General features: G+C 42.3%; 1 protein-coding gene across 2 annotated transcripts in view; it reads left to right on the top strand.

Annotated features, from left to right (window-relative positions):
* LOC135371587 (protein dopey-1-like) overlaps positions 1-13,754 on the top strand; it is a 98,975-nt gene that overhangs the window by 24,511 nt on the left and 60,710 nt on the right. For both annotated transcript variants that reach the window (XM_064605574.1, XM_064605573.1), the window contains exons 9-10: positions 3,362-3,968; positions 9,282-9,523. In XM_064605574.1, the coding sequence (XP_064461644.1) occupies positions 3,362-3,968; positions 9,282-9,523 (849 nt within the window). The remainder of the gene's footprint in view (positions 1-3,361; positions 3,969-9,281; positions 9,524-13,754) is intronic.

Here is a 13,754-nt window from a genome sequence, read left to right as displayed (position 1 = left end):
GGATTTCATAGTGACTGGGATTCGGGGAGAAATCGCGTTTAACCCGAATTGGTGGGAGGTCAGTTTGGGGGGGAATAACTGGGCAGAATCGGGTTTAACCCGAAAAAGTCACTTTCTACGTATAAGTCACCCCGCAGATAAGCTGCAGGACCTGTTTTTAGGAATGTTTCGAAAATTTCAGCTCTCTGTGCAATACGACGCAACTGATTTATGAGACTAAGGAGACCATGAAAAAAACCATAAACCCTGTGGTCCATACCTCAGGGTAGGCATAGTGTACAACAAACTGGTCAGTTTTAGTGCTCTACCATGGTCGGATTGTGCCCTTGTGGTGTGTTTTTTATGGATGGATGGGTCAGTGGCTTTCCAGAAGACACGAATCGCTGTCACCCCTTTCGTTAAAGCTGCTTGGGGGAAGGCAGCAGGAAGGTCACTCTACTCAAAGTTGATTGCACCCCTGTTACGCATTGTCTGTGCATTGGCAAGGCGGTGCTGTTCCAGAGACACTGTCGTCGCTTTCGTTAAAACTGAGGTATGGGGAAAATACCAGGGCAAAACAGTCATCAGATAAGCCACACCTGTAGATAAGCCTCAGAGCGCCTGTGAAAAAAAAAAAAAGTTGCGCATAAGCCGTGGCTAACACGCGCGAAATTGTGGTAATTACCACGTTTATCTCGATATAACGAAACTCTGGCTCTGTTTTCCTTTGTTGTATGGAATCAAAGATGTCGAACTGTAAGGGTTCGCGTTAGTAGCGCGATCGGTAATGGCTCTTTGTGAAAAATGACGTCGACAAATATAGGGCCAAAGGGCACCTATGGCAATGTGGTGTTGCGTGAAATAGGTGGTTATTCGTGTCTCTGTTATTGTTGTCTCTGTCTAGTAGAAGATGCGGTGTCACGCAGTGGTCGTACGCCACCAAAGCCTCCACAGCTTTCTTCACATCCTGTTGTGATCCCGCAAACTTTCTGAATCTATGGCATCAACCACTTCATGAGCCATCGGCACACAAGCTCGTTCTCTTTGTCATTGCGCTCTTCGTCGCCATTGTTGTCAGTGGTGCCTGCCTGCAGGGGGCCCCGACTATCTCCGCTTCGGTTAAGGCTCTCCGTTGTTACGACATCTTTACCCACGTCAACAAAATCATCCAGGCTGATTCCGTCACGTTCGCCTCCGTGGGAACAAAGCATTTCCCACGTGCTCACGATGGCAACACGTACAGCGTGCTTGGTGACACGGCGTACTCCTTCGCAGTGTCCACCTTTCTTCTCCCGGAAGTCACTGCTCAGATGATGTCTTTGTGTTCAAGTGACAGCACGTTTCTCTTCTGATGTTCTGCATTCACGACTACAGTAGTTTTCGCTGAACCGTCCTGTCCAGAAATGACACTGCTGAGAGAACGTGGTTTGTTTCACTTGTCACTACTGCTTGCAATGGCGCTAGGAAAGGAAAAAGCTCAGAAGGAATTGGAAGGAACCTTCCAATAACTCAGACTTCCTTTTGTAGGTACAGATTCCTTCTCACCCTAATTGCGAGTGCCATTCCCTCGCCATGGGAACAGGATGCTGCCCTTTGTTTACGTAACACTGCACTCGGCTTAGGGGTCGTAAACCTTATCTCATTTTTTCGCTGTATCGAGGTGTTGGCTAAAAAGTATTTCATTGTTCTAAGAGTTAAAATACATTGGTCCCAATGGCCCTCTGCAGGGGAATCCAAATTATTTTGCTGTGTCACGAATTTCGGTATGTATCGCGTTTCGTTGTGACGAGGTTTGATTGTGTTTGTACAACTGTGTATAGTTATACTGAAGATAGTAATAAGCATGCTGTACTGTAGCTGATTGCTCTGTTAGCCATGCGTTTGCTGCCATAATGTATTGTCACTAATTTCCGGTTTTTGTTCTGCCAAACAGACATGCTCGCTAATTACAATTTATTACCATCTCGAAACAATCCTCAATCATCATCACCTCAGTCACACACCTTTGTTATCTCTGGCAGGCTGCTGTCTTGTGAGGACGTCATCGTACATCAACGAAATAAAACGAAAACCACAGATGTGTATATGTTGTTAGTTTTTCTTCTTGTGTCAGTAGTACCGTTGAATGAAATCTTTTATGTGGCATCAACACATAACTTAGAATTGAATGCAGGCCCAACTGTCCCTTCAAAGGTACTTTAGTGTTGCATAAATATTATTCAACAACTCATACTTCCGATATTGACAATCAAGATATTTCGTTTTTCCTTCTTTTCTTTCTTGTGAATACAAAGTTCTTACACCTGGAAGAAAAAAAAAAGTTCCTAAATATTTCTGACTCTTGTGTTTATTACTGTGTAACACTGGCTTGCACAACAAATGAAAACAACGATAAACAAGAAAAGGACGTTTCGAGAAACGTAGAAAAAAAGTTTTTTTGTTTACGAGATAGAGTGTACAGACTGTGACGCATGCTACATAGGGGAAACAGGAAGAAAGAAAGCCACCACGATGAAGGAGCACGAAGCCCAGATCAAGAACCCGCCTGCAGAGAATCGTCGCACCAAACTTGTTGAGCATGTACAAAAAACAGGTCATTCCTTCGATTTTGATAATGTAAAGACATTGTCACGTGAACACAGATGGGGAGTCAGGAAATTCCCTGGGTCATGGCACATTCATAGTGACAACAATGCCTGTAATCATCACAAGGGGCCTCTACCGGACTGCTACAAGGCTTTAAAGGGTTTCCCCTTCTCACGAACAGTTCCTTCACGTTTTTTAAAGCTGATGAGGACGCACGCACAGGCGTCGAAACGTCCTTTTCTTGTTATATTTTGTTTTTATTTGTTGCGCAAGCCAGTGTTACGCAGTAATAAACATCATAACCCCTGGCTTATGGTCTATTTTTTTACTCTAGTGATAATGTGTTACTTCAATCAATCATGTTTATTTTCACCCACACAAATACAGTGAAGGGGCACCCAGAAAAAAAAGCTGTCAAGCAGCTCCTCAACTTTTGGAATAACCTCGCGGAAGTGTTACTTTATTCAAACCTACACACGCTCGCGTACATTCTATTTTTACGTTCACAACAGATATGTAGTTTAGTGTCTGGGCATTGCTGAAATATTTTGGACAGTAATTATCGATCTTCATATTCAGAATTTCAAAATTTAATTTCTGGCACAGTTTTGTTACTGAATCGTTTCAAGAATATATGCATGCGCATAAATCCCGTAGCCTTTCTTTTCAGCATTTGAAGTGTTTTAGATTTTGTTACGTGATATGGAAACCATACACATGCTGCATATTATACTGTTGATTGTATTGAGATCTTATTAAACCACCTTCTTACACCATAGATTGGTTGTCTTTTAAGGAAACCTACGTGGAAACCCCAACTGAGCACCTCCCTGACCTCCTCCACAACATCAGCCAAGAGCTCGTTGACCACTGTGGATCTCTTGCCCCAGTTGAACTGGAACATGCACTATCCCTTTGTTCGCGCCTGCTTTACAAAGTCCAGCCAAGTATTGCAACTACCATTGAGGATCCTTTGGTGGTTAACCAACAAAGCCAAATAGGGTCTGATGATGCATCGTCTGTGATTCTGCGTTGCATGCACTCTTTTCAGCAGCTCTTGGTACGATTTGTCAGCCTTTGGCTGCTCTCCGAACCAGCGCAAACTGTAGTGCAGTTTGATTCAGTCTTAGTAAAGAAGAGAATGACAGCCTTTGTGCGAGAAGATGAGCTTCGACGTCTCCTTGAATCTGTGGCAGCAAAGGAGCCGTCTGACCCCTATCGCAGCATAGACCTACCGAAAGTGTCACGAAAAATGGTGAAAGTGGGTGAAGTGAAGCTGGAGTTGCTGCATGGCTTCCAGAGGATGCAGACGGCATACGCAAGCCTGTGCCGGATGTTGGTGGAGCTGTCATCATTTCCAGTGCTGCTTGCAACATCTCGAAAGCTGTTTGACAAGCAAACGGGTAACGTAAATCATTTACTGATTCACAACCTTTGGAGCTGATGCACTTGCAACCAATATATTTATTCTTTTTCCTCTTCCCTTCCTTTATGGTGATGAATGGTAGTTTGTGCTGTACATCAAGTACCAATGATGCAAGTACAGTGGGATCTCTTTGAACGGAGCCTCGAGGGACCTAAAATATCTGTCACGTTTATCGGGAGTTCTATTTACAGTGTTGCGTGTATGACCTTAAATTGTGTAATTTCCAGGAGTGCAGAAGCTGTAAGCAGTCTTTATGCACATTGCTTTTATGCACAAAGACTAGGAACACAAGCGCAATTTTCAACTTTATTCTAGTCCTCATTGAGATGTTCTACCGTCACACGAACAATCGGCCAATTTATTGGGATAATCTGACTTTGGGCATGCTTTATCCACAGTATTAAGCATTTTTAAAGCTCTTTGTAGGCACTGAGTTCGAGTCCTTCTCTTTGCAGTCCAAATCATGAAGCACTAAAGTGATCGCTCAGCTTGTCGTTTTCGCTAAGAGTTCTCGTTAGCATACTTTTTGGCATCCCTTACTTAATCGCAAGTGCTGTTTTTGTGTAGCAACCTCTCTCAAAATTGTTGATAACTCGGATCTTGCTTTGAAGGTCAAAAGCACGATGTGCGCTTCTACGATGCCGTTGGTAGTAGCATGGTCCTTCAACACTCTTTCTGGTCAGGAAACTCCGCTCGAATACGATGGACTAGGTCACTTAGGGGCAATTGCTCCAGCTTGGGGTGATCACGTCATTCGAGGGGGAGACACCCTCATGGAGCAGACGACGTTTCCTCAGCACTGCTTGTTTTCAGAGAATATTTGATAAGCTACTTTTTAAAGTTCATTTCGTGTTCGTAGCAGAAGCAATTAATTCTCGAAGCGATTCATGAATTGAGCCGACACATTTCAGTTCAGTGAACGTAAATTTGCAGATTTGACACGTATATTGCAACTTTCGTTGTTGTCTTTCTTTGACACGGAATATTTTAATTTTGCTCTCACTCGTGGCCCTCAATGATGGTCGAGAAACATATTATTGCATTTTGTTGCACAATCACTCAATCCAGATATATATTGTAAGCTAATGACGCTTTCCGTAGTTATTGCGTGAGGGTGAAACTTTCCAAATGCGTGATTTTCTTGTTTACTCGTGGCAGTTTGTTGTAACTTGAACAGAGATAAAATTGCGAGGTGATTCTATTTCAATGCAGGCAGATAATACTTCAGAAGAAGTACGATAGAAATCCTCTACTTTAATCATCTAAAGTGATTTCCAGTGGTATGAGAGCCGGGGGATGCTATAAGTCGTATGGCTCAGTCGTTTTCGGCGAGCAAATATACTTATATTGTTTTTTCATGTGGTGCAGTGCCATGCACAAGGTTTAATGTACCCTAGAGAGCAATTTTTACGCGCTTTGGGAAGAGACGATGGGAAAACTCGTGAGAGATCACAACAAAATCAGCAGGCACAATGACTGGTGCCACCTGAATGTTATTTGGACGATTACTCTTTAATTACGGAGGAAACAATATGTTCCTTTGCCGATTCCAACAGGATTCAAGCCGGGTTATTGAATTAACACGATGGAATTTCCTCTCGCTAAAGTGTGGCCAATAGCGCTTTCCAACTATAGAATTTGGCTGACAAGATTCAAATGTCAAATTCAACGGCTCCAATTCAACGGCAAGATACAAATGTCAAATTCAACGGCTCCACTATCATCGCGCTGTAGATAGCCTCGGCATTAGAGTGAGATCAGTTCCAGGACATTTTGCTGAACACACTATTTAAAATGGTGGAATGGAATTTTATTTGGAAGGTCAGAAGGAAATTTTTGGATTGCCCAAAATCTACATTTACGAGAACAACACGGTGATATCTGGTAACAAAAAATGAAAAAGAAGGAAAACTGGAAAGAGATAAGGGCAAGGAGGAGGAGAGAAGATCTCTTGTGTTAGCCTTTCTCTCCACATTCAGCATGAAGACAAGGAAACTATGTATTTTTATCACTATACACGGCCATGAATGGGCTCTAGAGTCTATAGTGTATGGTCCGCAGAAGCTTTTAACACATTGCAGAAGCGTCGCAGATATTAAAAAAAGAAAAATGAATAGATAGAAAGAAAAAAACATCACCCCTCCCTCTGCCTGCTTCCGTTGCAGCAAAAACTAATAGGTATGAGCACACTTCATTTACTAAGCCGACTTGGCATTACATCTTTCCCCCCAGGCTGTGCCCTAGCACATGTTACTGTATTGATATCATGTTGAATTATATATCTTTGAAAATTTTACGGTTCTTAGTGTTTGATGTTACACATGTCACACAGTGATCAACTTGAAGGAGCTTGTAGCAGCACTAGTGCCATCGGATGATGGCAGCTCGGCGCGCCACAAGCTCAACAGCCACACTCATCGCAATACATCTCCAATAAGCCTATTAGCGAATGTTTTCTGTTGATACCCGTAGACCAGTCATCGCTGTTTTTTAGACAAAGAAAAAATACTTTCATTGAGTCCTCGTCAAGTTAAGGCTCCCCTTTCATGAAGAGCATATAGCCATCACAAAATGCTGCACGCTTGAATCATGCGAAGTCTCCTTTATATGTGTAGATCATTCCTACATACGAACAGAGTGCAAAGATTGCAATAAACTTCGAGGATATTTAAAAAAGAACCTCCGCTTAGGCACTCAGAATGCAAGCACAAAGAAGGAAAAGGTGTACACTTCCGAACACTCATAGAAATACTGTGCAAGCCATTCGTGCAGGCATTTGGCGGACACGTAAGTCTCCCCCCGAACGATCGCCTCGCCACCATGCTCCGCTCGGCCGCTGAAATGAAGTTCTCACGCCAGTTTCCTGACCAGAAAGAGTAATGAGTGACCATGTTAATAGCATTTTATTGCTAACGTACTAGTCTGTGTCGTACACTTGCGTACAATTAGTCGACGTACAATTAGTCGTACTAATTGTGGCCGTTCCTGAAGCAGAGGGTTCAAGCTGCGACTTGCGTAGCAGTGATGCTTTGAGATGTTCAGTCAGTTTGGTTTTGTGTTCCGTTTACCCACTTGTGTAAAAATTTTCGTTCTGTGTGACTGGAGAATTTTCACATTGCATAATTACGAACAACCTTGCGTTCCTGTTGTTCCGTTAAAGCAGTAATTTTGTTTAGTGAGATTCCACTGTGCTTGGTACCTTACTTTAAGTATACAGTTTTGTGGTACTTTGCCCATCACTTGGTAAAAATGGTGGAGTAATGTATACAGTAGCATTAAGTACAAAATCTCTCGACACTCAGCCACTCAGCATTATTATAAGAGATCAAAGTTATTTTTGTTGTTACGTACCATGCTGTAGTTGAGACATTTGGGACTGCATGATATGTGGTCAACTCCACAGATTTTACACCGGCACATGGGGCCCATGGGGACATCAGGCTGTGACAAGGACACAACAATAAAGCCATATCGTTGTGTCATTCGACAAAACTTGTGTTGAAACGTGCCTCCGATTTCAGCGTGATCGAGAGGTGTATGAGGCCTTTTTGATTCATGAAAGGGGGGAAAATGTGTCAGCACTCCATCTGTCAGCCCGATTCAGGAAGAAGTTATCTAAGGAAGTAGCATAGTCTGGTTTCGGGCACCTGTTGCCCTAGTATTTAAGTGTATGCGCAGAAAAAATAAAGTTTAGTCGTGAGTTCACAGTTTGTCCCATCCCTATGTGTGTTTCTTTTGTCTCTGTTTTTGGCTGCGTCTTTTGAAATTTCCATGTACCAACTTCCCCAGCTTAGGACTCTCTGTGACATCAGACAGAGGATGGTTATCTTCAAACTTTCCTTTTGAATGCACTTGCTGCATTTACTCTATGTCCCTCATGTGACACACTCCGGCATTGCCCGAGTGGAATATACTCACCTTATGCTACTAGCCTTACTGGACCCTGCATAAAAACTGATGTCGTGACAGCAGCATTCCTCATCTTACAACAACTGACATAAGTGAGGCCGCTGAACAGCTTGTGATCAGTGACTTATGGTACTTGCAGTTCTTCATACGCTCATTTTGTCACTGTCGCGTTTTTTCTTTCTAAGGGAACAGCAAGCCGACCACAGTCTGACTAGCCTTTCCTTTCGTATCGCGATAAACGTAATTCCTGCACTCGCATCATGTGACCACATGCGTGGTACAAAATATGAAGCAAAGGGATTGGAGCCACGCATGCTGATTAACGCAACTCAGTATATAGCTGCTTGACATAATGAACATTGTCTAGATGTACGCTCTACAGACATATACTCTACTGATATATACAGGGTGTCCACGCTAAATGTGAACAGATTTTTTAAAAATATATATAACACTTTTTCCAAGATGAAATCAATTGCAATATAGCATATGCTAAAGGGCACTCCCTAGCAGGGCATTAGCAAAGTCCAAAGGCAATGTCTTAATTAACTTTCATGAATTAACTTTTTAATTATAAAAGCTACAAAGTTGTCCCAATGAGAACATCTCTAGGGGAGAGGGGGAAGGAGCACAGTGCCGCCTCATGCGTCGAAGATGAGCTTTAACTTGCTGAAACAGAACAAAAACAAATGTATCGGGTGACTCTATCGGAACTGGCCTTATCTTGGGTTGCATTTTCTGTTTCCTTTTAATCTTTTTCCAGGGCGCGAGAGGTGATAGTGTGCTCTTTCTCCCTCTCACATTGGGGGTGAAAGAAAGACCCGTCTTCTAAAAAGCACAATTAACAAAACAAAGAAAAAAATGGCGTTCCTTCACAAATTTTTTGCGGGCGATCTATCGAACGGATTTTTGTTCTGAAAACGGTTACGATATCAGGTGACCGAAAGGAACAGATGTTCTCATTGGGACAACTTTGTAGCTTTTATTATTAAAAAGTTAATTAATGAAAGTTAATTAAGACATTGCCTTTGAACTTTGCTAATGCTCTACTAGGGAGTGCCCTTTAGCATATGCTATATTGCAATTGATTTCATCTTGGAAAAAGTGTTATATATATTTTTTAAAAATCTGTTCACACTTAGCGTGGACACCCTGTATACAACATGTAAGGATGTGACAGATGCTTTCGAAACCAGCCCTACATGTAGAGGGACCTCCTCTGCTTCCCATAAATAAATAAATAATTACTATGGGTCGATTATCTTTCTTTCACTCGCATTTATTTGCCCACTAATGATGCGCAGAATGAATTTGGTTTGCTTAAGGCGCTACTTATCTGATTGGGGTTACATAAGGCTTCTTTTTTTCCCTACTTTCAAAGGTACTGAGTCAAGTGAGCTGCCAGAATGGCTTCGTTATCTGCTGATTTTAGCCTGCTTTTGTCCCGACCACGATATACTGCTGGCGTCCATGGGTACTGTCCTTCACCTTCTGGGTCTGTCCCAAACAGCCACTTTGGTTCTGGAGCCTGAGAGGAAAACGGGAGAGAACCATAATCCTGCAAACTCTGTAGGATCAGGTGCCATGGTGTCTCTCCCTATGGTACGGCCGCTTGAGCTTCAGGTATGTTGTCCCATGGTGCTTTGTAGAAGCCTTCAACAGTCTCCTCAACTTTCATTCAATAGCACGGGGAAAACTAAGCAAACTTAGCTACAGAATAAATTTCACAATATGTCTTCCATCATGGATCGACTTGGCTAGGCTTTGAAACTATGCCTTATATGTTTAGTCGCAGTGATAAGTTTGTCACACAGAGAGTCAAACTGTTATCATTTGGTGCGGTTGAGGTTCAACCATAAGAGTCATGTCTGGTTCAGATCTGGAAGGCGACTATGTTCGTTCAAACCGGTTAATTCTAAATGGTACCGGTACACTGCTCGATCGGAATGTGACTGTAGGCCAAATTAACCGCAGTATGTATATTGCGCTACAACATTTTCGTTCGTACGCTTAATTTTGTAGTGCGAATGGTACAGGTGATTGCAACGCTCATGGTGGATTTTTGGGATGGTTTAACACAAAGGATGGGAATGTACATTATCGAATCAGATGTTCTCCACCTACCGTGATCAGTGTAAACTGCAAATTAGAATTTCATGGAAGAAGTGGACGGCAAGGTCCCGCACCATTATTTGACACTTTGCGTATGTTTTCATTGAAACTGAAAAGTGTACGCCCTGCTTTTGTAGCAAGCTGCAAACATATCAGTCAATTGGCCACTGATTTGTAATTGAGTTTTTATTGCAACATGGTCTGTAAATGTCATGTTGAGTTTGCGTTGCGAAACGATTATTGTGTCTATATTGAACCTGTATGGTAATAGGCTATAGAGTTCCTATTCAGTCTGTATTGAAAAACTCTTAGCGTATTTCTATTGAGTTTGCATTGAAAAAATTCTGAGGGTTTAAATGATGCGTTAGCACTGCGAAGCAACTGTGGCTATTAGCAGCTTACGGACTGTGGCTATTAGTAGGGGGTGCAACGTCAGGGGAACTGTGCTCATATTGGTATGGAAATACTGGGGGTGCTGGGATTCAAACCAACATGACCTCTTGGTCTCTGCGTGGAAAACGACAGTCCTAACCATTACGCTACGGAAGATGGTGGAGGTTTTACTGTGTCTTCATTGAATAACTTAACTGGATCCTCAAGCGCAAGATGTCAATGGCGCACCAGAAAATACATTCGGTAACAAATGCAAAACACTACGGCCAGGTTCCTGAACCTGTCCTATCGCTGCTCATAATATTGTGTCAAGTTTCACCATGTACTAGATGTAGCTTTTGTATAATTCTTCTTACTATCAGTTTTCCTTTTTCAACACATTTTAATGAGCTAGTGCAAATACTGGGATAATGTGTTCCTACCTGTGTCTATGCTGTCATGGATACCACAAGGGATATAAGTTAATGGTCCTCCCCTCCCTCCCACTTCCCTCTCCCCCGAACAACATGCTCAACATTAGGAGAAAACAGTTGTAGGACACCCACTTTGGGTTACATGCGTAGTACGTGTGTTCTGAAAAAATATTTATTGACCTGTGTGTGCATTCTACTTTGGATTATTCTCACGTGTTCATGTAAGCACTGCCTATACCTCGAATTTGTTATTTATTTATTTATTTATTCGGGGCACACTCCCATTATTCGTGTGCCAGTTTATCATCCACTCAAAAGCACGCTTCAATCTTACAATTGCTAGCAGATATTATGTGGCATTTTTAATTAATTTTTTTTTTTTTTTTGTAAAACCACATTTCCATACTGGGTTTCTTATATATTTCACTTGTCAATTGGTCATTTGCGAACATAAAATTTAAGTGTCCAGGCACTACATTTTTGTGCAAATTTGGGGGCATCTCATGTTTTCTTTTTCATTGCTTTAGGGTATGAAATAAATATACGTGAATATAGTAACATCTGCGTGTGTGAAATAATATCGTGAAATGTAAAACGGCTTTTGGTTCAGTTTGACTCTCTCTGGTCACGCATCTCTTTTTTCTCATTCGTTCATTGCCAGGTATGAAACGAAGCTTGCACGCAATGCGTCATCATAGGTGTAATCTTGCGATGTACTTGTCTGAAATCCCTAGGTGTTGCAATATTGTTTCTAAGCGACTTGCCCTGCCACCAAGTAGCAGACGTCCTCCGCTGGATTCAAGCGGAGGAGCATCCTTCCTTTATTACTCCACACGTGCTGCTCTCTCCCTGGTTCAGTGCTTGCCTTTTGCAGTTTTGCTGATGCACCTGAAAGACCCATACTGCCGAATGCTGATGCACCTGCAGACATGCAGAACCAGCAAATATTGCCATTACTTCTGTTGCATCACAGTCCATGCTCACACTCGACATGGTGGATAATACGGGGCATTTCTTTAATTACTTGAGAACTTTTATAAAAAAACTATAAAGCATACATGTAATGTTTGCACTTGAGTTATACGACCAGACAACTCTCAAAGATAGTATGTAACTACAAGGGGACAGATTGCCTAAACTTAACTCTTTAATTCATGGAGCCATTTATTTGGAACACATACAAATTATGCACATATAGAAAAATTTTGACGACAGAGATCGATATAAGTGTCATTGAGTGTTTGAATCGATACAGTAAAATCTCGTTAGTTTGGCCCCCGTTAATTCGGAATTTCGGATAATTTGGCTCCTCCAGTTGGTCCCGTCAAAACTACCATGTATTTCTATGAAAGGAAACTCTCATTAATTCGTTGAAAAATTAAGCAGGCTCCACATAATTCGGATTCGGGTCGTACAATCGGCTGTCACCAACGTGAAAAAGAGCGGCGCAAGCTCCCCATTGCATTGAGAGAGGTCATCACTCTATCTCCTTTCTCCCTCTCTTATTGCACGCTGCTCCTCGTGGCATTCAGACTGCACATGACCATTATTGCTCACGCAAAAAGAGGAAAATAAGAGGCGGAAGATCTTGCGACGAAAGTGGAAGTCCTTAGATCCCTGAAGGACGGGTTCTCTCGGCAAGAAGTAATGTGGAAGTTCGGAATTAAGCGGAGCGCACTGGTGCAGATCCTCCAACCCTGGTGAAAAACGTCTGCAATCCCAAGTGGTTTATGAAAGGATTCCCACTTGAAATCACTTACATACGAAGCGGTTCAAAGTGGTTTCGAGTGGAAACCTTTTTTCATAAACCACTTGGGATTGCAGACATTTTTCACCTGGGAAGCTTATGAAACTGAAAAGTTTCAAGGAAAGCGCAAGAGGTTCCGCACCGCTACTCATCCACAAGTTGCGGACGCACTTCTTAAGTCAATAACCAACGCTTGTGAACGCAAAACTACTGCTCAGTGGACCTCTGATATGTTCCCAAGCCAAAAGCTTCTTCTACGGCGGCCCCGATGGCGCTTGTGCTGAGGAACTAGTGTACTTGCGGTCGTCCGGAAACTCGTTATTTGCGTGCGGACATCTGGGAAACGGGCAACTATTGGCCAGTTTTTTTTAGAGATAAACCTGCGTGAGTGTAGCGCATGTAAAAAAAATAAAGATCAGCGTTCTTTAGCATAAATTCGTTATTTTGGAAAACCCTGATGATTCGGATTTCTTTTGCGGTCCCTTGAATCCGAATTAACGAGATTTTACTGTATAAGTGTCATTAGAAGGGTTATTAGTGTAATGTAGTGATTATAAGTAATTTTGTAGTACATTATTTAATTGGTACAATCATGCCTCTACTGAACTGCTGTAAGGAGTCAGATGCCTTGTCAGGGATTCCTTTGCTTTTAGCACCTGACCCTTCATTTCTATGTGAAATGAAAATAAATACAATTAGGGAATTTGGGCAAAAGTGAAATAGCACGGGAGACAGCCCTCATTAAAAGCTGTTCTAACTTTTAAAGATTCTGAAACGAGCACATGCCATAAAAAATCTATTGCTGAATTTTGCTATGCAAATGAGCGAAAACCAAAACAGTGTTCGCGTCACCTTCACCGATGGAGTCTCGGAAAGTAATTGATCCGGCCAGTAAGTTAGCACCTATTCCAATCTCCAAAGCAGGTGGCCTCCTGATGTGGAATGGGTGCTGCGCAGCTTGTACTCCTGGTCGATGTGGTTTCAGTTTCAGCTCCTTTACATATCCAAATTTTCTGATGGATTTGCACGTGCACATTTCAAGATTCACTAAACATGGAATGGCTTTCAATGAGCCAAAAAAACCACCTCCGATTTCCTTCATATTTTGTAGTTACGTTGCCCAGGCTATGACCTACATGTGCTCCCAAAACGGAAGGTTCCCCTCAGCACAACTCGGGATAGCCCTCAA

This window comes from Ornithodoros turicata, unplaced genomic scaffold (assembly GCF_037126465.1).
Source record: "Ornithodoros turicata isolate Travis unplaced genomic scaffold, ASM3712646v1 Chromosome113, whole genome shotgun sequence".
Lineage (NCBI taxonomy): Eukaryota > Metazoa > Arthropoda > Arachnida > Ixodida > Argasidae > Ornithodoros > Ornithodoros turicata.
The sequence above is the reverse complement of the archived record's forward strand: the minus strand, read 5'-3'. Positions and strand labels throughout refer to the sequence as shown.